Source organism: Salmo trutta, chromosome 10, assembly GCF_901001165.1.
Source record: "Salmo trutta chromosome 10, fSalTru1.1, whole genome shotgun sequence".
NCBI classification, from domain to species: domain Eukaryota; kingdom Metazoa; phylum Chordata; class Actinopteri; order Salmoniformes; family Salmonidae; genus Salmo; species Salmo trutta.
This window is the reverse complement of record NC_042966.1, coordinates 8,323,510-8,343,327: the sequence shown is the minus strand read 5'-3', so window position 1 is coordinate 8,343,327 and position 19,818 is coordinate 8,323,510. Positions and strand designations below refer to the sequence as shown.

Sequence of the window (19,818 nt, the reverse complement as noted above, 5' to 3'; positions counted from 1 at the left end):
AGTTGAATACCCCTGCTCTAGACAGTGTTTCTCAACTCGAGTCCTCCAGTACCCCCCAACAGCACACATTTTGGTTGTAGCCCCGGACAAACTCACCTGATTCAACTCATTGAGGGCTTTGATGATTAGTTGACAAGTTGAATCAGATGTGCTTGTCCAGGGCTACAACAGAAATGTGTATTTTTGGGGTATTCGAGGTCTGGAGTTGAGAAACTGCTCTGGACAGCAAATGCATCTTGATATAAGAACATAAATGTACACAAACAATAGGGAATGATCGTAACTACATTGCAATGGACAATACAAGTACCGGTAGAAATGCATTAGAAAAATGAACAAAGTCTCTCTTTATCCTTCTCAGGTGATGGAACAGGTGATGCTACGCTTTCAGGGAATTCTGGGAACTATTTTCAACTTGACTGTTCACTGTTGACTGTTCAGTGGATCCGAGTAGTTTGCAGACTTTCCTGGAAGTTTTCTTTGTCTTGGGAGTGCATATAAGATGGTGATGATAGAAGGTGGGCTTCTCAGGACAGTTCATCCATGCCTTCATCAATTCCCACCACATATCCTCTGGGTTTCAATACAGACATTTTTGTCATTTGATTCTCTCAAGCCACCAAATGGCCCCGGTGCGTTTCTTCACCATAGTTCCAGGTTGTTTGTGTTAGCAAACCCCGGGTTCTCTCTGAATTTCCAATAGGTTCCGTTGGTCAGCCACACATCCCTCCCAGAGGAATCCACGGCTTTCCTGAATATGGAAAATGAACAGAAAATGTAAATTACTGAAAGCATAGCTTGAAGTTAAGGCTACTAACTGAATTTTTTGGTGAAGTATTATCCTAGATATAAGACGACACACTGATTGTTATTGCTTCAGTATCACTGAAGACTAAAAGAGCAGGGACTTACTTGAAGAAGCGTGGCTTGTGCTCTTGTCCTTTCTTAGCTAGTTGTTTCCTCCGCTCCCTCTGCGTGTCCTCCACTTCTTCTTTAAACTTATCACAATCATCCACCCTCCCATACTCCAGCATCCTGAGGAAGAGAAAAACCTCATAAGAAACGCTCCAGTTCATCAAACCTATCACATCATATCTACAACTAAGGCCCTATCAATATAAAAACATGATTTGTAAAATGGTTTAATAATAATCAAGCCCTCCACGGCCCATTGAGGCACCACTCACCTCTGGTCAGGGCGAAGGCGTGAGTCTGTGGGGGGCAGAAGAGGCTTCAAGCCTGGGGTGAGCTCGTTCAGCTCCAGTGCGAAGTTGGAAAAACCGTAATACAGGTGGTAGTCCTTGGGCTGGGGATCTGCACAGTGAAAGAAGCCAATGAGGTGAGCTACAATAGTGAGCTAATGTAACCACAGTCTGACATTGTTGCCGCCCATAGCATTGAATGCAAGGGGAGCCAGCGAGCATTTGGCCTCCCTTGATATAAAAATATATAATAATAATAATAATAATAATAGCCAATCAGTGTTGAGCTAAACTGAGTGAGCTCAGCTGTGAAAGGTCCTGGCGCACCCAAAAAAGTGTCAAGGGAAGCCAGTTTGGATTTGGCTTAAGACCAATCACATCAAAAGCCAAAAAAATAACATGAATTGTTGCATCTCGTTGTCCTCCTGAGGATAAAATTGGCCCTTTGCTAAGTTAGCCATGGATGGAGATAGGGTTTTGGTCTTGTGGTTTTACTTAATTCTCCATACTGGCCAATGGTTATAATGTAGATTCAGATCCAACTATTAATCCATACATTGTACCCCTGGCCTGAGAGGATGGAAGTTCAGCATTGTGTAGCTAGATGTACACTGACCAAGAATATAAACGCAACGTGCAACAATTTCAAAGATTTTACTAAGTTACAGTTCATATAAGGAAATCAGTCAATTGAAATGGATTCAATAGGCCCTAATCTATGGATTTCACATGACTGGGAATACAGATATGCATCTGTTGGTCACAGACACCTTAAAAAAAAGGTAGGATCAGAAAACCAGTCATTATCTGGTATGACCACCATTTGCCTCATGCAGCGCGACACATCTCCTTCGCGTAGAGTTGATCAGGCTGTTGATTGTGGCCTGTGGAACGTTGTCCCACTCCTCTTCAATGGCTGTGCGAAGTTGCTGGATATTGGAGGGAACTGGAAAACGCTGTCGTACACGTCGATCAAGAGCATCCCAAACGTGCTCAATGGATGGCATGTCTGGTGAGTATGCAGGCCATGGAAGAACTGGGACATTTTTAGCTTTCAGGAATTATGTACAGATCCTTGTGACATGGGGCTGTGCATTATCATACTGAAACATGAGGTGATGTCGGTGGATGGATGGCACGACAATGGGCCTCAGGATCACGTCACGGTATCTCTGTGCATTCAAATTGCCATCGATAAAATGCACTGTCCGTATCTTATGCCTGTCCATACCATAACCCCACCACCACCATGGGGCACTCTGTTCACAACGTGAACCAGCAAACCGCTCGCCCACATGATGCCATACACGCTGTCTGCCTTCTTCTCAGTTGAAACTGGGATTCATCTGTGAAAAGCACACTTCTCCAGCGTGACAGGGGCCATCGAAGGTCAGCGTTTGCCCACTGAGGTCGGTTACGACGCCGAACTGCGGTCAGGTCAAGACCCTGATGAGGATGGCGAGCACACAGATGAGCTTCCCCGAGACGGTTTATGACAGCTTGTGCAGAAATTCTTCGGTTGTGCAAAGTCCCAGTTTCATCAGCTGGCGTGGTTACACGTGGTAACAGCTCTGGTGGACATTCCTGCAGTCAGCATATTAATTGCACGCTCCCTCAAAACTTGAGACATCTGTGGCATTGTGTTGTGTGACAAAACTGCACATTTAGAATTACCTTTTACAACTTGGTCTTTCTAAAAAGGCTTCCTACATACTAAATAGTTTTATTCAATGGCCATCGAACATAATGAGTCCAATTTTCTTTACAGGAGAAATAAAGCCCTTACACAAGATTTCTGTTTTAAACTCTCTGAGTTTTTTCCTTGTGTACTCACTTGGCTTCCAGATACACTGCGGAGTGGGAAAAGTGTCACAGAAGATGCCCTCATGCCACAACCCCCCAAACCGGTGGATAACACTCCCAGTCTGGTCCAGCACAGTGCCCTGCACCTCGTTCTTGTTGGTGTCCGACCCCCAATAGCGGGACTTGACAAAGGTGATCTTACAAGTGCATGCGTTGCTATTGAGGTTACGGATGATGACCTCCCCATAGTGCTCCAGGTAGCGCTGCTGGCTCAGGACATTATGGACACAGGTCACTACTTTGTTCCACTCATAGTGGTCCCCAAACCTGAAAGAGTGATTGAAGGTAGAGCATTTCACATTTTGATTTCTAACAGCTTGAGAGAGCAGATAGTAAAGAAATGGCCACCAGGACCAGACAATTACCTTGGGAGAGTGACATTCACGATCCCTGTTGGCATGATCTCCAGTGACTTTCCCCAGAACTTATTCTTCCACCGCTGGTCTGTTCAGGTGACATAAATATGTTGTGTTCCATGACAAACATTATTGATAAAAATGTCCGATAGTATAGTTACAAAAAAAAATCTAAAATGGTTCAAAACAAATGTTAAGACGCGTATCACTAGCTGACTAGAATGAAGGTTTTGCTCATTTATAATCAGAACATCTCACCCTGCCACAAGGAGAAGTTATCTGAGTCTGCGTGACATGCAGAGATGGGGGGATGGTGGCAAACCTGACGAAAGACGAGAACGGCTTAGTCTGAATCTGACAGAACTAGTCTGACCTGGTCACTCGTCATTTCCGCTGAGGGATGTCAGAGAAGGTTCAGTCCTCCTACCTGCTCACTGATGTAGCGGAAGCCCTTGTCCTCTCTCACACATTCGTAGGTCTCCCCCAGGAGTGGATTAAAGGGCTTGTAGCGGTTGCGGTAGTGAGCTGTAGCATAACCAGAGATGGCAAAGGCACCAACGTAGACCTGCACAAGAACAGAGAAACACCTTCAGTCTTCTAATCTCACATACTGCAGCTGTCGTTACGTGGTTTCGTTACAATCCTGAGGCTCAATGTATACTGTATTCTAGCATATACCTTTGACAGAATGGAAAATCTTTATCATAGTTTATTGATGTGAAGAAATGCTGCTACTTTGAGCACTTTCCCATTCAGTGTCTTTAAGATGTATCTAAAAGCCGTACATCCTTTGCGTTACCAAATATTGACGACACATACATTAATGTATTTAAAAAAAAAATCTTTACCATCCTCTGGTAGGGGTCCTGTGTGTTGTTGGCAGTGTCCAGCAGCTCGGAGTACTCCAGCTCCTCACACAGTCTTTGTATCAGGTTGATGGGCTCGTTGAGAGCAGCAGGCATGGAGACACGGGACAGGTCCTTGCCTATATTGTTGTAGAGGATCTGCATCAGGCCCACATGGGCATTCTCTGGGCAGTGGGCAGGCAGAGTGGTACGGCGGCCGGTGTTCTTGGGCACGACGCTGTTGGGAGCCTTAGAGATGCTGGCACGGTACTCACGAGTGGCCGAAGCTGTGGGGAAAATGTATAAAGGTTTCAATATTTTGAAAAACAACATATTTTTACATTTAAAATTTTTACCTCCTTTTTCTCCTCAACTTCGTGATTACGATCCTGTCTCATCTCTGCAACTCCCCAACGGGATCGGGAGAGGAAAAGGTCTAGTCATGCGTCCCCCAAAACATGACTCACCAAGCCGCGCTTCTTTACACCCGCTCGCTTAACCCGGAAGCCAGCTGCACCAATGTGTCGGAGGAAACACCGTTCAACTGACGACCTAAGTCAGCCTGCAGGCGTCCGGCCTGCCACAAGGAGTCGCTAGATTGCTATGAGCCAAATAAAGCACCCCCGGCCAAACCCTCCCCTAACCCGGATGACACTGGGCCAATTGTACGCCGCCCTATGGGACTCCCGGTCAAGGATCGAACCCCAGACTGTAGTGACGCCGCAACACTGAAAAACTACTTCTAATTGATAACTGGTTACAGTGTGTGTGTGTGTGTGTGTGTGTGTGTGTGTGTGTGTGTGTGTGTGTGTGTGTGTGTGTGTGTGTGTGTGTGTGTGTGTGTGTGTGTGTGTGTGTGTGTGTGTGTGTGTGTGTGTGTGTGTTCACGCTCACCATGGCCCTCCTCAGGTTCAGAGTTGCTGGTGGTCCTGTCGCTCAGACCAGACTCGTCAGACTCAGAGGAGCTCCCATTCAGGACGTCGTCACTCGCATCAAAATACTCTGCTGCAGAGTCTGTCACTGAGGGCGTGCGGCGGGACTGGTTCCCAGATGCAGTCTAAAGAGAGGGGAAGAGTGACGAACAATAGACACCATGAGAAAGACAGCAAAACAGACAGAATCAGCGAGGAAAAGCACTCATAGGTCTATTGTAAACCAAACCTGTCTCCGTGAAGGTGTGCACCCTCACCTCAGCCAGTGTGGTTGATTGGTGGTAAGTGTCCTGCAGTCTCTGACGCTCCTGGGCCAAGGCCTCATGCACAGACTTGAGGGACGTGTGCACTGACGGGGACAGGAAAATCAAGATATACACATTTAGCATCAGTAGTAGCAATAACACCTGAAGGCAAAGTGTGTGTGTGTGTCTGTGTGTACTTGGCTCTGACCTCTTTGGGACAAAGTACAGATGTCCTGCTGGATCTTCTTGCCTTCAGCAGAGGTGTTGGTGGGAGGGGACAGCTGGGAGCAGACGTAGTCTGGGATGGAGGGTACATAGTCTGGGAGGGAGGGGACAGATGCACCCAGTTGGGAAGAGCTGTTCAGGTGACTGGAGGACAGCTACAAAATTGAGGAATGGTGAAGAATGAAAAAGTAGAACAAACAGAATAACCATTTTCTACAGTATTTGTCAGTCCCTGATTCCCCACATTAGGGAGATGTTAAATATATTTAAATGTAGATGGAAAATTAAGGAGAGCTGTGTACAAGCCATGCAATATAACTACTATGGAAGGCTAAAAGCTAGCGTCAAGTTCTAGGAGCATGTATGTCCTACAAGGTTTTAGCCAAAACAAATGTCTTATTTCTCAAACTTTTATCACAACTACAACTTGCAAACTGCCATCTGATAGCAGTGTTTACTCTAAATCATTGCTTTATCCTGTCCCTAAAGTTACATCGGATTTGATGTTACATTCCATTGTAAACAAATATACCCCTTTGTCTATATTTGACTGTCTGGACAACATGGAAGAGCTAAATTAGGACTCGTTGTTCCATGCTTTGGCAGTCTGCCTAGTGTCATAGTCGTGACTCACCGATTTTGTAATCCCACGAAAAGGCTTTGGATTAAAAAGAAGCCTACAAGTTATCAGGGGATTGGGTTGGCTAATACACAAAAGCAACACATTATATTCATAACAGATTGGTTAGTGGTACACAATCACCTTTAGGAATTTCAGGATTTGGGGGATTTAAAAATATCTGAACATTAGTACCAAATCCATTGGAAAATTCACTGGAACAAAATCCATAAGTCAAAACTAAAAGGTGAGTCTAAAGTTTTCCTAAATCACCTTCACATTTAATCTAAGAACCACAGCTAAAACCAAATGCTTTAAATGTTACAAACCTGTCTTACCATTCCAAGGGCCTCCACTCTTGACATTGTGCGTGAGTGACCCCATATCTTGCCAGACCTGGACTTCTTGGGTTTCTCAAGGGAAAGATTCTTGGTGGAATTAAAAAACAGACTCAGCTTAAATCACTGAACAGGCATCCCATTGTGCACAGACATGAATTCAACCCAAAATGTCACCCTGTCATTGGATTTAGTAAAGTTGGGTGAAAAAAATATGAAATTCCCTTTTCAACGTCATCACGTTGAATGTTTTGGTTGAAATGGCGTGGAAACAACGTTGATTCAACCAGTTTGTGCCCAGTGGTATACGCCAGTTGCCTCATTACATTACTAAATTCAAGCATGTCTCACACCCTTGTCCTGCAACTCACTGGTATGCCAAGTTCCAAAGTCACCCCTAGCCCCTGGGAAAATGTGTAGACATGAAACATCTGGATAAGTGTTGATATTTGATCCTAGCCTATGAGACGTCTGGGGTGGATCCATTACCACATTGCTAAACCTATCCTAGGAAGTTTTGGTTTGGCGCTGGGCCGTAGTGGTTTTGCTTCAACTCACCTGCATGCTGATGATGCGCTGCAGCTCTCCATTGGTGAAGGCTTGCTGCCCCCCCTCCAGTGACTGCAGCCTCTGGACCAGCCGGTTCAGCTCAGACAGGTCCAACTGACAACGGTTCAGCTCTGCAAAAACAATACAGATGCTGTTAGGGCAGGTCCTAGAACAATTCTACTGGGGAGTTAAGACCTAGACCAAAACACTTGTATCTCCTAACTGTGGTCGTCCATGAAGTACCATTCATGAGAATTAGGAGCTAGAGATATTGTTTGCATGAGTACAAAAAAATCCTATATTTATACATTTGGCAGAATGGCGCCGAAGGAGATGGCTGTCGTTTTACGATTCCATAACCATTTGTGCTATTGTGTATGTTTTTTCACGTTATTTGCAACTTATTTTGTACATAATGTTTCCGCCACCATGTCTTATGACCGAAAAGAACTTCAAGACATCTGGACAGCGATTACTCTGGGCCAATTGTGCGCCGCCCTATGGCCCTATCACAGCCTGTTGTGATACAGCCTGGATTTGAACCAGGGTGTCTGTAGTGACACCTCAAGCACTGAGATGCAGTGCCTTAGACCACTGCGCCACTCGGGAGCCCTGAGTGTATATAACTATAACATATTGGGTGTACTTTGTATACAAGATAAGAGTGCAGTACCTTCAGCACAGCTGTCTGGGTCATGAGTCTGTTGTAACCAGGCTGACACCTTCCCATTCACCCCAGGGTTGACCGAGGGAAACTCTGACAGTGTTGGTGCAGCTATCTCACCCATGTAAGAGCCTGTAGTGCTTTGGTAGTGTTGGTAGGAAGACTGGTATACGGACGAGAGAGAGAGACAGACGGACAGACAGACAGACGGAGAAGAAAGAGAGTCAATACAAGACTATGAACCACCATCACTGCCAACAGAGACTGGATCTCTACAAAGAGAATTTACCACGTCCTGCATGCCATTCCGCTGTGCTAGTCCAGCCACACTGGTGCCCTGGGACAAGGCCTGGAGGAAGCCATTGTGCACTTGAGCAGCCTCGTTCTTCTTGAACATGCGGTGGGCACTCAGCTTGGTCACCCAGATGTAGAACAGGTCATGACTCTTGGCCTAGGAGACGAAAGAACAGGAAGAGTGGCGTCAAGTTCATTTTAATTACTACAGGCATCTAAAAGTAATCCCAAAAAGATAATCCAACTCAACTGTTCTTCAAATTAACCTTGGACAATACTCAACTTAGTTTATTAAGTTATTTAATCATAATGTACACTACCGTTCAAAAGTTGGGGGTCACTGAGAAATGTCCTTGTTTTTGAAAGAAAAGCAAATTTTTTTGTCCGTTAAAATAACATCAAATTGATCAGAAACACAGTGTAGACATTGTTAATGTTGTAAATGACTATTGTAGTTGGAAACGTCAGATTTTTTTATGGAATATCTACATAGGTGTACAGAGGCCCATTATCAGCAACCATCACTCCTGTGTTCCAGACGCCTCACAAGTCCTCAACTGGCAGCTTCATTAAATAGTACCAGCAAAACACCAGTCTCAACGTCAACATCACTGAATCTGGGATGTTGGCCTTCTAGGCAGAGTTGCAAAGAAATAGCCATATCTCAGACTGGCCAATAAAAAAATTAAGATGGGCAAAAGAACACAGACACTGGACAGAGGAACTCTGCCTAGGCCAGCATCCTGGAGTCGCCTCTTCACTGTTGACGTTGAGACTGGTGTTTTGCTGGTACTATTTAATGAAGCTGCTAGTTGAGGACTTGTGAGGTGTCTGTTTCTCAAACTAGACACTCTAATGTACTTGTCCTCTTGCTCAGTTGTGCACTGGTGCCTCCCACTCCTCTTTCAATTCTGGTTAGAGCCAGTGTGCGCTGTTCTGTGAAGGGAGTAGTATACAGCTTTGTACGAGATCTTCAGTTTCTTGGCAATTTCTCGCATGGAATAGCCTTCATTTCTCAGAACTAGAATAAACTGATGAGTTTCAGAACAAAGTTATTTGTTTCTGGCCATTTTGAGCCTGTAATCAAACCCACAAATGCTGATGCTCCAGATGCTCAACTAGTCTAAAGAAGGACAGTTTTATTTCTTTTTTAATCAGAACAACAGTTTCAGCTGTGCTAACATAATTGAAAAGGGGTTTTCTAATGATCAATTAGCCTTTTAAAATGATAAACTTGGATTAGCTAACACAACGTGCCATTGGAACACAAGAGTGATGGTTGTTGATAATGGGCCTATGTACACCTATGTAGATATTCCATTAAAAAATCTCCCGTTTCCAGCTACAATAGTCATTTACAACATTAACAATGTCTACACTGTATTTCTGATCAATTTGATGTTATTTTAATGGACAAAGAAAAGTGCTTTTCTTTCAAAATCAAGGACATCACTAAGTGACCCCAAACTTTTGAACGGTAGTGTATGTAGCATAGTCAACAAGCTAAAATAAGGTGAAAGGGACGGGGCATACCTTCATGTGATATAGAATGTCTCCTGCATCCAAATTGATACGATTGGATTTCTTGTTGATTGACATGACTGCAAGGCTGACATCTAATGAACCATGGAGCTTTCCCCTTGTGATCTTTAAAGTAAAAAATAAGTGCTTTCCATTATTAATGGGGAGATTTTCATAATTTAACAAAAATATATAATTAAGGGAATGTGCACTTACATCTTGTTGGGTTTTGGAATATCGCAAGATCCCTGTTTCCAACACAAAGTACCTCTGAAAGTAGGATAAACACATGAATTAAGGCCAAAATGAACTAATTTCCAAAATAGTGATGAATGGACAATTTGCTGACCTTGTGCCAGCCTTTCAGGGGCCATTTTCTCCTCTTGAGGAGGTATCCTTCACAGATGCCTGGGATGGTCAGGTCCTGGGGGTTGTCACCTGACGTCACGTCCACCTGAAGGTCGTCCATCACCTCCCAATCTTTAATGTTCTGGGGGTGAGACAACACCATACCAGACACATCAACAACCATCTAGAGACAGTCCTGTTGTTTGTGGAATGTTAACATCCAGTTTGAAGTTTTGTTTGGATATTTGATATTTAAACAAGTGCAGGATGGGCCTAAAACTCCTTACATATAGAATTTAATTAGTTCTGTCAGTGACTGTAAATGTGTTGATTGTTTATTGAATTTGTTGATGTTGATTCTTTGTCATTGTGACTCTCTCTTGGTGGAAGAGACATACCCGGGAGTGACGGGAGGAGGCAGTGCTACTGCTCCGAGAGTGGGTGGGCTTGTTGCAGGTGGGAGGAGTCTTCTCCAGGCCACTCATCAGCGATTGGCTACGGTTGAGCGTGGCCCCGTAAGGATTTTGAAATGATTCCATTTTTGAAATTATGTCAGGCTTCCCTCCCTTGTGTTATTGGTCGATTTTTCAGTGAGACTGTCCTGCTACAAACTCCCTGTCATCTCAGGAGGGTATGGGTCTGAGAAAGAAAGTAAACACATGAAATGTGAGCAATAATCAAACAACCTTTACAGAAAAAAAACTATGACTTATGAGGACAACACAGACACTGTACGTGGAAGGTTTTGAAATAGTTGTTATTCAAGATGATCTCAATGGCATCTCAACAGAGCTGCATTCTTGGCCGGAAAAGAAAAATAATACTAAATGCTATGCACCCTTCCCCCAGAGGTGTCCAACACTCCCGAACACTGACACAAATCTGTGAAACAAACTAAACTTCGGAGAACTTGAGGGGACTCACTCTAATCTGGTTCCCAGAGAGATGCTTCACTTGAACACATAGCCTAGGCTTACCTGGGTCGTACTGGATCTAGCTTGTTCACCTCAGAAAGACTGAATTCTGTCAGGAAACAAATACTCTCTCACTAAAGACAAATCTAGGCAGTGCTATAATTCTGCAATAGTAGCCAGCCTCACATCAACTTCTGGGGTAGACCAAATGGGTGTGGAAATGGACCATCAGCACTTGCGTGTAGCTTTTGTTGAGTAAGTTGCACATTATGAATTGTTAACTGGACAATTGTTTGCTGCAATTATGTGAATAAGAGGCTGAAGAGACTCTTCACCATGTTTGATTCACAAATCTCTTGTCTGAGGTTGTTGCATGAAGATATGAGGCCTGTATTCATAACTTGTCAGCAGGTGTTATTTCTAAAATACTAAAACCACATCTAGGTCTTGGCAAATGGTTTCAATGGGGGCTTGTGGCAGAACCTGAGATCCCTCTCAGCCTTGAACTACAGGTATTTGTGCTACTGAGCTATTTAAGATCAATGTCAGATTTCCCATCTAGTGTAATAACCATTTCCATGTCAATATACAGTAAAGGAAGAGCCATGATATCAGAGGCCATTGCCTGTAGGCTGGTAAGTGTTGTGCTCACTTCCTCCCAACAGGCTGGGAATCTGAGAACAGGATTAGTAACCTTCCTTCTAATTGGCTTAGCCAAGTCTTTTTTAGCAACACCCCGCCTGCACATGCAATAATGACATCACAGGGCAGAGAACACTGAAGCTGGTGGTGACAACAAAGTTTGAGGCCTATGTATGGGAGTGCTAGGGCTATGCAAAGGTTACACATCTACAGCCATCAAAAACACAATAGATGATGTGTATTAGGCTGTGAGAGCTGTGTGTCCATGTGCACCCATGCAGGCTTGGCTTGGATTGGTGTTACATGTGATGGTTGAGGACAGAGGTAGGGATGGGTGCCTCTCTGACCTCAGTCAGGAAAGCATGTGGCCGGAACAGGATAATGAGATTTGCTGCTAGCCAAGCTTCAAGCTTGCTTACTCAACACAGAAAAAGACACATTTACAGTGCATGCTCATGCTCTGTGTATTGCCTTTCAAGGCATTTTTAAGCGGGCAATTTCTCCATTGGATTATGAATACTATGTGGAGATGTTGAATGCTAGGTGATGTTTATGGTTTACATTTGATCGCACCAGCTATCTATATGTTCAAGGGACCACTACCAACTAACTGAATCAATTTATTTTATTTTGACAGGGAGTCAATGAAGGATGAAGGATATGTCAGTCAAAACAGCCAAATAGGCCTACACGATCTAAAGGAGAATCAATTGCAAATATACACATGTCCTGACGTACTTCACACCCATAGTAACCTTACTATAAGGTTATTATAGTAAACGAAAAATGAAACGAAAACGAATCATGAAAAAACGATTTAGTAAACTGAAATAAAAGAATTAACAAACCCGTTTGAAAAACTAAAACTATACTGAAACGATTATCTTTGACTCCAAAACTAACTAAAATAAAGTTAAAATCATGAATTATGTTCGTATACTACATGGACACACCCGGCCTGCACAGCTGTGTAAGGGAAAACTGGAATATAACATTGCGGATAAAGTTTGGAATGACAATTTCATGTGTACAACATCTAAAGAGCTGCATCACTATACTGAGAGCTTTGCCGTCTCTAAAAGGACGATTCACTGTTGGGGTAAGTTTCTCAAAAACAAGTAATATCTCAAAAAATGGTGTCTGGACCCTTCTATAACATGCCATTTACATCAAAAATAGAGATTTGGTTGTAAAAAAATACAACTTCTCCTTTAGGCCTCGCCTTTTAATGCTTGTTGTTGTTACGGAAATGTACCCACTAATACGATTTACTTTGTGCATCTACGTCACCTCGCTGAGTCTACATTTATAACTAACCAAACCTATGACCTGACCCATCACCTTATGCATTACTGCCCCACAGTGGCAAGAAGTTAAATCCCTAAAAATACAAAAACTATAGGCCCATAACGGAGTGGCTGCGGTTCCGGATTTTCAGGAACCCGACTTGCTGTTGCTAAAAATACAGAGATTTGTACGCATGCGGGATCCACTAGTCTACCTCCTTTCAGCTGCTGCTCAGTGCTGTCACCCTGTGAGTTCACAGATAGAACAAGGAGCCAGCTGTTTCACCGTATGTATACATCTGTATGGAGTGAGGTGGCACTGGGCCGACATGCTGATGATTTTCTCCCCAAAGAAAAGTCAGATCTTAAATAAAGTTTTCTATTCCCAAAACTATTATCTGTTGCAAACAGAGTACACTAAGTTTTGTAGACGTGACCCTTTGCCAAAATGTTGTTTACAACGAGTGCAAGGGTGAATTTAGTTATTGTGTACGTGCAATTCACAGAGAAGGCATCCCTAACATAAATATGCAAATACATGCTAGAACACGCCAATAGGATCTCGCTAGCTCATGCTTGGCTCTGCCCACCTCCTTGCTTATTCTGCTCACTATGCTTAATTTACTCCCATTGAAAACGACACAGATGAACTATCTTGGGTTGGTTATAAATATCTTTGGTGACTCCGCTGCCTCTTGAACAAAAATCAGTTCGAACAAACTTCCCACTGGGCACAAACTGGTGGAATCAACGTTGTATCAACGTCATTTGCCAACGTATTGTGGCGTGGATTCTACATGGAAATACTGTACATTGTACCTTCAAAGGGGAATTAAGAACTATTCTACCGAACTGATATACTGTGTGCGTTATTTAAGCAATAAGGCCGGAGGGTTGTGGTATATGGCCAATATACCCCTTGTGCCTTATTGCTTATTAATTCTAAACTGCTTCAGCCCTGAATGCTGATTTGCTGACAGCCGTGATATACAGTACATTCAGAAAGTACTCAGACCCCTTAACTTTTTCCACATTTTGTTACGTTACAGCCTTATTCTAAAATCAATAAAATAAAAAAAGAGCCTCAATCTACACACGATACCCCATAATGACAATGCAAAAACAGTTTTTTTTAAACATTTTTGCAAATGTATAAAAATAAACAGAATTACCTTTTTTACATAAGTATTCAGACCCTTTGCTATGAGACTCTTCCTAGAGCTGGCCGCCCGGCCGAACTGAGCAATCGGGAGAGAATGGCCTTGGTCAGAGAGGTGACAAAGAACCCGATGGTCACTCTGACAGAGCTCCAGAGTTCCTATGTGGAGATATTAGAACCTTACAGAAGGATAACCATATCTGCATTTTTATATATATATATATATATATATATATATATAAATCTGCAGAAATTTTGAAAAACCTGCTTTTGCTTTGTCATTATGGAGTATTTTGTGTAGATTGATGACAATTTTTTTATACATTTTAGAACAAGTAACATAACAAAATGTGGAAAAAGTCAATGGGTCTGAATACTTTCCGAATGCACTGTAATTATTTTTATTTATATATATTTTTATTCAGATTTTTCAAGGGGTGCTGCAGCTACTTTCTGCGGCTATTCACAGAAAGGCAGTTAATAGCGATTTAATGTTCTTTTTTCATTATCATTGCAAACATTGGCTAAACAGGAGGCAAACTGCTGGCTATATGGCGGCATAACTATAAAGATTACATAATCACACAAAACGCTTATTGTTTTGCCCCATTGCAATGTATAGACTGCGTCTTGCTTGTGCCAGCTATGGCAATATCCTTTACAACAGCCTTCATATAGTTTTTTGGAACATTGTTAAAAAATATGAGGCAAATATAGGCTACATCATCATATCAATGAAATTGGTTGAGTGTTCAGAAGAGAGAAACGTGAATTTGTGTGTAAAATAATAAATGCGCAGAACGTGACTCGGATCCTTAGATTTAAGAAATAAGTTTCCAGAAGGGCGGGACGGGGGCGAAAAGGCTCCTAGCCTCCATCGCATATGCTACGTTCTGTCCCTACTAAAACTAAAACTGACATTTAATAATATAAAAAAGAAAATGAAATGTTTTTATAAAATTTTAAGTAAATAAAAACTAGTAAAGTGAATTGAAAAACGAACTGAAACTTAACTGAATTTAAAATAAAAATCTTAAAATGAATAAAAATAAAAACAAATATAAAAACACAAAACTAGGCCTCCCGAGTGGCGCAGTGGTCTAAGGCACTGTATCGCAGTGCTAGCTGTGCCACTAAAGATTCTGGGTTAGAGTCCAGTCTCTGTCGCAGCCGGCCGCGACCGGGAGACCCATGGGTCAGCGCACAATTGGCCCAGCATCGTCCGGGTTAGGGGAGGGTTTGGCCGGCAGGGATGACCTTGTCCCATCGCGCACTAGCAACTCCTATGGCGGGCAGGGCACAGTGCACACTGACACGGTTGCCAGGTATACAGTGTTTCCCCCGACACATTGGTGAGGCTGGCTTCCGGGTTAAGTGGGCATTGTGTGAAGAAGCAATGCGGCTTGGTTGGGTTGTGTTTCGGAGGACGCACGGCTCTCGACCTTCGCCTCTCCCAAGTCCGTATGGGAGTTGCAAAGATGAGACAAGACTGTAAGTACCAATTGGATACCACAAAAATTGGGGAGAAAAAGGGGTCAAATAAAAAATATATAACAAAATAACAAAAAAACACAAAACTATAATAACCTTGATACACACTATGTAAAGCCGAACATTCCGACTGAAGTACGTTTTCTCACAATCAGTTGGAAGTGCTTGCATCTTAATGCAAATTAAAAGTCCTGCATATCACCTGTTCTGTGAGGTGTGACCGCTTATAGCTCTATGGGTGTTGTGAGGGACAGCTCTTGTGGGCTAGTCGTTGGAGCGTATAGGAGAAGATGGCGGAAACCGTTTTTGTTTTTTTTACTCCTAGTGAGTCGAGTGAAGATAATAGCACAGAGAGTGAGAATGAGTGGGTTACAGTGGCGAAGAAGAAGGGAAACAAGAGAAGTCAAGTTGTGATGGAAACTAGGAAACCCGTAGACAAATGTTTTATCCAAGTGAGGGTGTTGGATCAATGCTACCTGGGAAATCCATTTAATGTCTCAAGGAAAATCTGGAATGTGTTGGAGGAAAGTGTGGAGTTGGTGAGAGTCACAAGTGTGTCTGCGGAGCACCCTCAAAAAGATATCGGAGTGGAAATGTTTCCTGTATGGATTTTCGAAGCAGGGCGCATATCAAGGAGGCAGAAGCTATAACTGAAGACATAGATGGAGTGGTTGGTGCATGTCGACTGACCCGTATGGTGGATGGAGAAAATAAATTAACTTCATCCATACTACTGTTCTTTGATGAAGAGTCTCTCCCTTCTCATATAAAGTTAAGATTCATGAAATAGCCTGTAAGAGCTTTTGTGCACAGGCCCCTTCAGTGTCATTAGCGCAAAATATTTGGTCATGTGTCAAGTGTGTTCAGAAGGGAAGAGTACCATATGCCAGATGAAGTGAAATGCTGCAACTGTGGAGGCGAACTTGCACCCAAATTCCTGGAGGGTGAAGGAGACCGAGGTGGCAAGAGAAAGGTGTGTTCATTGTGTCTCCTATCTGGAGGCGGTGAGAAGAATGGAAGGAACGAGTGGTGGGGAAGAAACAATGATAGTAGAGCCACAACGAAGAGGGAAGGTTTCTCATCAATCGAGGGATAGTGAAATGCTACATGTTAAAAAAGGTGGACTTTGTATTATTTATTGCAATGGTCATAAACTGTACAGCACAAGCGGAGAAGAGTCAGAGAAAATTGGAATCATTGTGAATGCAGCCGAACGTTTCTTGGGTCTTGGTGATTTCACAGACGAGGCCTTGCAAGAAATCCAGTCGGTGAACGTTTTGCCCTCACAGACCCCTTATTTATATTTTATTTATTTTTAAATGGGGGGGATGGAATGCGATTGACTAAGTGGGATGGGTTTTGTTTGTTGACGTGTCTATTTTATATTTAGTATGATACAGTTTTTCTCCCTTTCCCTCGATGGAATTTTAATTATACCCTGTCCAGCTGGTGGCAGTAATGCACCATTAATATTGGATGCCAACAGCACTGAAAACCGGTAAAGAAAGATAAATATTCTGGCTTGTAAGAAACATTTACACGATTTTGCACTCCAGTGTTTCAGGCTGTATGTACCAATTAATTGTGTTTTACAGCCAGATTAATCAGACAAGTTGGTGATTTGTCTCATCCATGGAAATATGGTTGTGTGGGAATCGCGTTAAAAAGGTGTATAGTAATTTGACCTTTTATATTATAATTTCTCAGTGTAAAGTTCCAAAGGTTTCCAAAACCGTATCGCAAACCCTTGGGACTTTTGTACACATTGGCAGAAACTGTATTTGCTCTAGCGTTGCTCCCAATTGTACTGGGTTGCAAAAAAAAAAAACAGTCTGCGGGAAGCCAGAAGTTAAATAAAATTCCATTTCAACTTACTGTGCCTGGTGGGCAGAACGATTAGTCCTTAAAACGGAGGGAATTTGAGACAAAATATCTCAAGGAAATTATTATTAAACAGATTTTCCAAACGCGAGTCTGTTGTAGACCCACTTTCTCTGCTTACCTCATGTCAACAAAAAAAGTCCCCCACAAGGTCATCAAATGAAAGGCACTCATTCTATACAATGTTTTAGGGACTAAAATAAAACCTGTCAGTTTGTCACTCTCATGAGGTTGTAGAAATGACAGGTTCAGCTACTTAAGACATTGGTCGCGTTCCCCTACTCAGACATTGCATGCATCAACCAATGGTTGCGTGCCACATCACAATACCCCATAATGACAAAGCAAAAACAGGTTTTTAGGAATTTTTGCACATTTATATATATATAAAAAAATGTTTAACCTTATTTACATATTCAGACCCTATGCTATGAGACTCGAAATTGAGCTCAGGTGCATCGTGTTTCCATTGATCACCCTTGTGATGTTTCTACAACTTGATTGGAGTCAACCTGTGGTAAATTAAATTGATTGGACATGATTTGGAAAGGCACACACCTGTCTATATAATGTCCCACAGTTGACAGTACATATCAGAGCCAAAACCTAGCCATGAGGGAACTGTCCGTAGAGCTCTGAGACAGGATTGTGTCGAGGCACAGATCTGGGGAAGGGTACCAAAACTTTTCTGCAGCATTGAAGGTCCCCAAAGAACACAGTGCCCTCCATCATTCTTAAATGGAAGAGTTTGGAACCACCGAGACTCTTCCTAGAGCTGGCCAAACTGAGCAATCGGGGGAGAAGGGCCTTGATCAGGGAGGTGACCAAGAACCCGATGGTCACTCTGACAGAGCTCTAGAGTTTCTTCCAGAAGGACAACCACCTCTGCAGCACTCCATCAATCAGGCCTTTATGCTAGAGTGGCCAGACGGAAGCCACTCCTCAGTAAAAGACACATGACAGCCCGCTTGAGGTTTGCCAAAAGGCACCTAAAGGACTCTCAGACCATGAGAAACAAGATTCTCTAGTCTGATGAAGCCAAGATTGAACTCTTTGGCCTGAAGGCCAAGCGTCACATCTAGAGGAAATCTGGCACCATCCCTACGGTGAAGAATGGTGGTCATAGCATCATGGTGTGGGGATGTTTTTTAGTGGCAGGGACTGGGAGACTAGTCCGGATCGAGGGAAAGATTAACAGGGCCAAGTACAGAGAGATCCTTGATGAAAACCTGCTCCAGAGAGCTCAGGACCTCAGACTGGGGTGACGGTTCACCTTCCAACAGGACAATGACCCTGAAAACTCTGATGCCACTGTCTGACAATTGCGTGAGTGTACCACAGACAGGATGAAGGTGGTGATCAAACAAGTGAGTAAACTTGCTATGTGGTTAAGTAATTCAAACTACTTGTTATTCTCAGGGAAGCACTATGCAAAAAGGCATAACCTTGGGCCTCATCACAAGGGTTAAATAGTGGCAAGGAGGCTCTTATCTAAAGCCCATTATGAATTATTGTCCCACACAACTTGACTCATGGTCTGAACTGAACAAAGCCATTTTAAGCACGGCACAAGTATAAAATGTGGGATTTTTTTTTTTCAACCATCTATTGATTAAACATCTCATTCATAGCCATAAGATCCTAGTCTGATTAATGATGTGCCTAATAAAGTGTTAAAACAAATGTATTCTACAATAGCCAAATCTATAATTATCTGATATTATTGCATATTTATGTCCAATCGCAACATTTTGAAATGGGTCAACCCAATAAATACTGTAGCTTGTTTTGGTTATGTGGTTGTTTGTTTAGTTGGCTAAAGTGGACATGTTGAAATTGCAATTCATATACAATTCTTGGAAATTACCCTTTCCTGAAAAGTCATCTCGTCAAACTACACATTCCATAAATGCAAATATCAGTCTGTGTGCTTACCTGAAGTTCATGTGTGACCACTCTCATCATGGTAATCATTTTTTCTTCAAATCTCCAACAAACTTCGTGATTTCCCATTTGTTTGTCAAATCACAGAGCCTCACCATATCGTTCAACAATGGCTTTATCAACAAATATGCGGGAAAAACAAGAAATGCCTTCAAAAAGTGTTGTAGAAACTGCCAATGACGGCTTCCCTGTCCTCGCGCAATGAGTAAAATGCGCATCCCCCAAATCCATGGAGAGCTGTGCCACCGCGCAATGTGGCCAGGGCATTATCCGCATTAGCCTAAGGAATTAGATGTGCTTATGGGGTGTTGCCAGACATGTAGACCTGACAATTTATGGTGCACCTAGGCTTGTCTGACCCTATATCACCATTGGATAGCTGCATGTTTACAAGACATTTAAATCAAGTCTCTTCAATGTTGTTCTGCAGCACAGAATACACATGATCCAATGTTTTGACATTATGTGAAAAGCTATTTTCTAGTTAAATAAGAAATTCA

The 19,818-nt window shown here is 42.7% G+C and overlaps 1 protein-coding gene across 1 annotated transcript; it reads right to left on the bottom strand.

Annotated features, from left to right (window-relative positions):
- Positions 1–124: 124 nt before the first annotated feature.
- Positions 125–19,594, bottom strand: LOC115201044 (oxysterol-binding protein-related protein 7). The gene is made up of 21 exons (XM_029764270.1): positions 19,310–19,594; positions 10,400–10,640; positions 10,003–10,143; positions 9,870–9,923; positions 9,666–9,779; positions 8,128–8,289; positions 7,848–8,001; positions 7,184–7,305; positions 6,617–6,715; positions 6,303–6,326; positions 5,652–5,823; positions 5,456–5,547; positions 5,161–5,323; positions 4,270–4,553; positions 3,849–3,986; positions 3,680–3,743; positions 3,431–3,509; positions 3,037–3,332; positions 1,188–1,314; positions 913–1,035; positions 125–751 (listed from the first exon to the last, which is right to left on the bottom strand). Exons 2-21 carry the CDS (start codon positions 10,538–10,540, stop codon positions 643–645), a joined length of 2,658 nt encoding a protein of 885 aa, XP_029620130.1. The 5' UTR covers positions 10,541–10,640; positions 19,310–19,594; the 3' UTR covers positions 125–642.
- Positions 19,595–19,818: the final 224 nt, after the last annotated feature.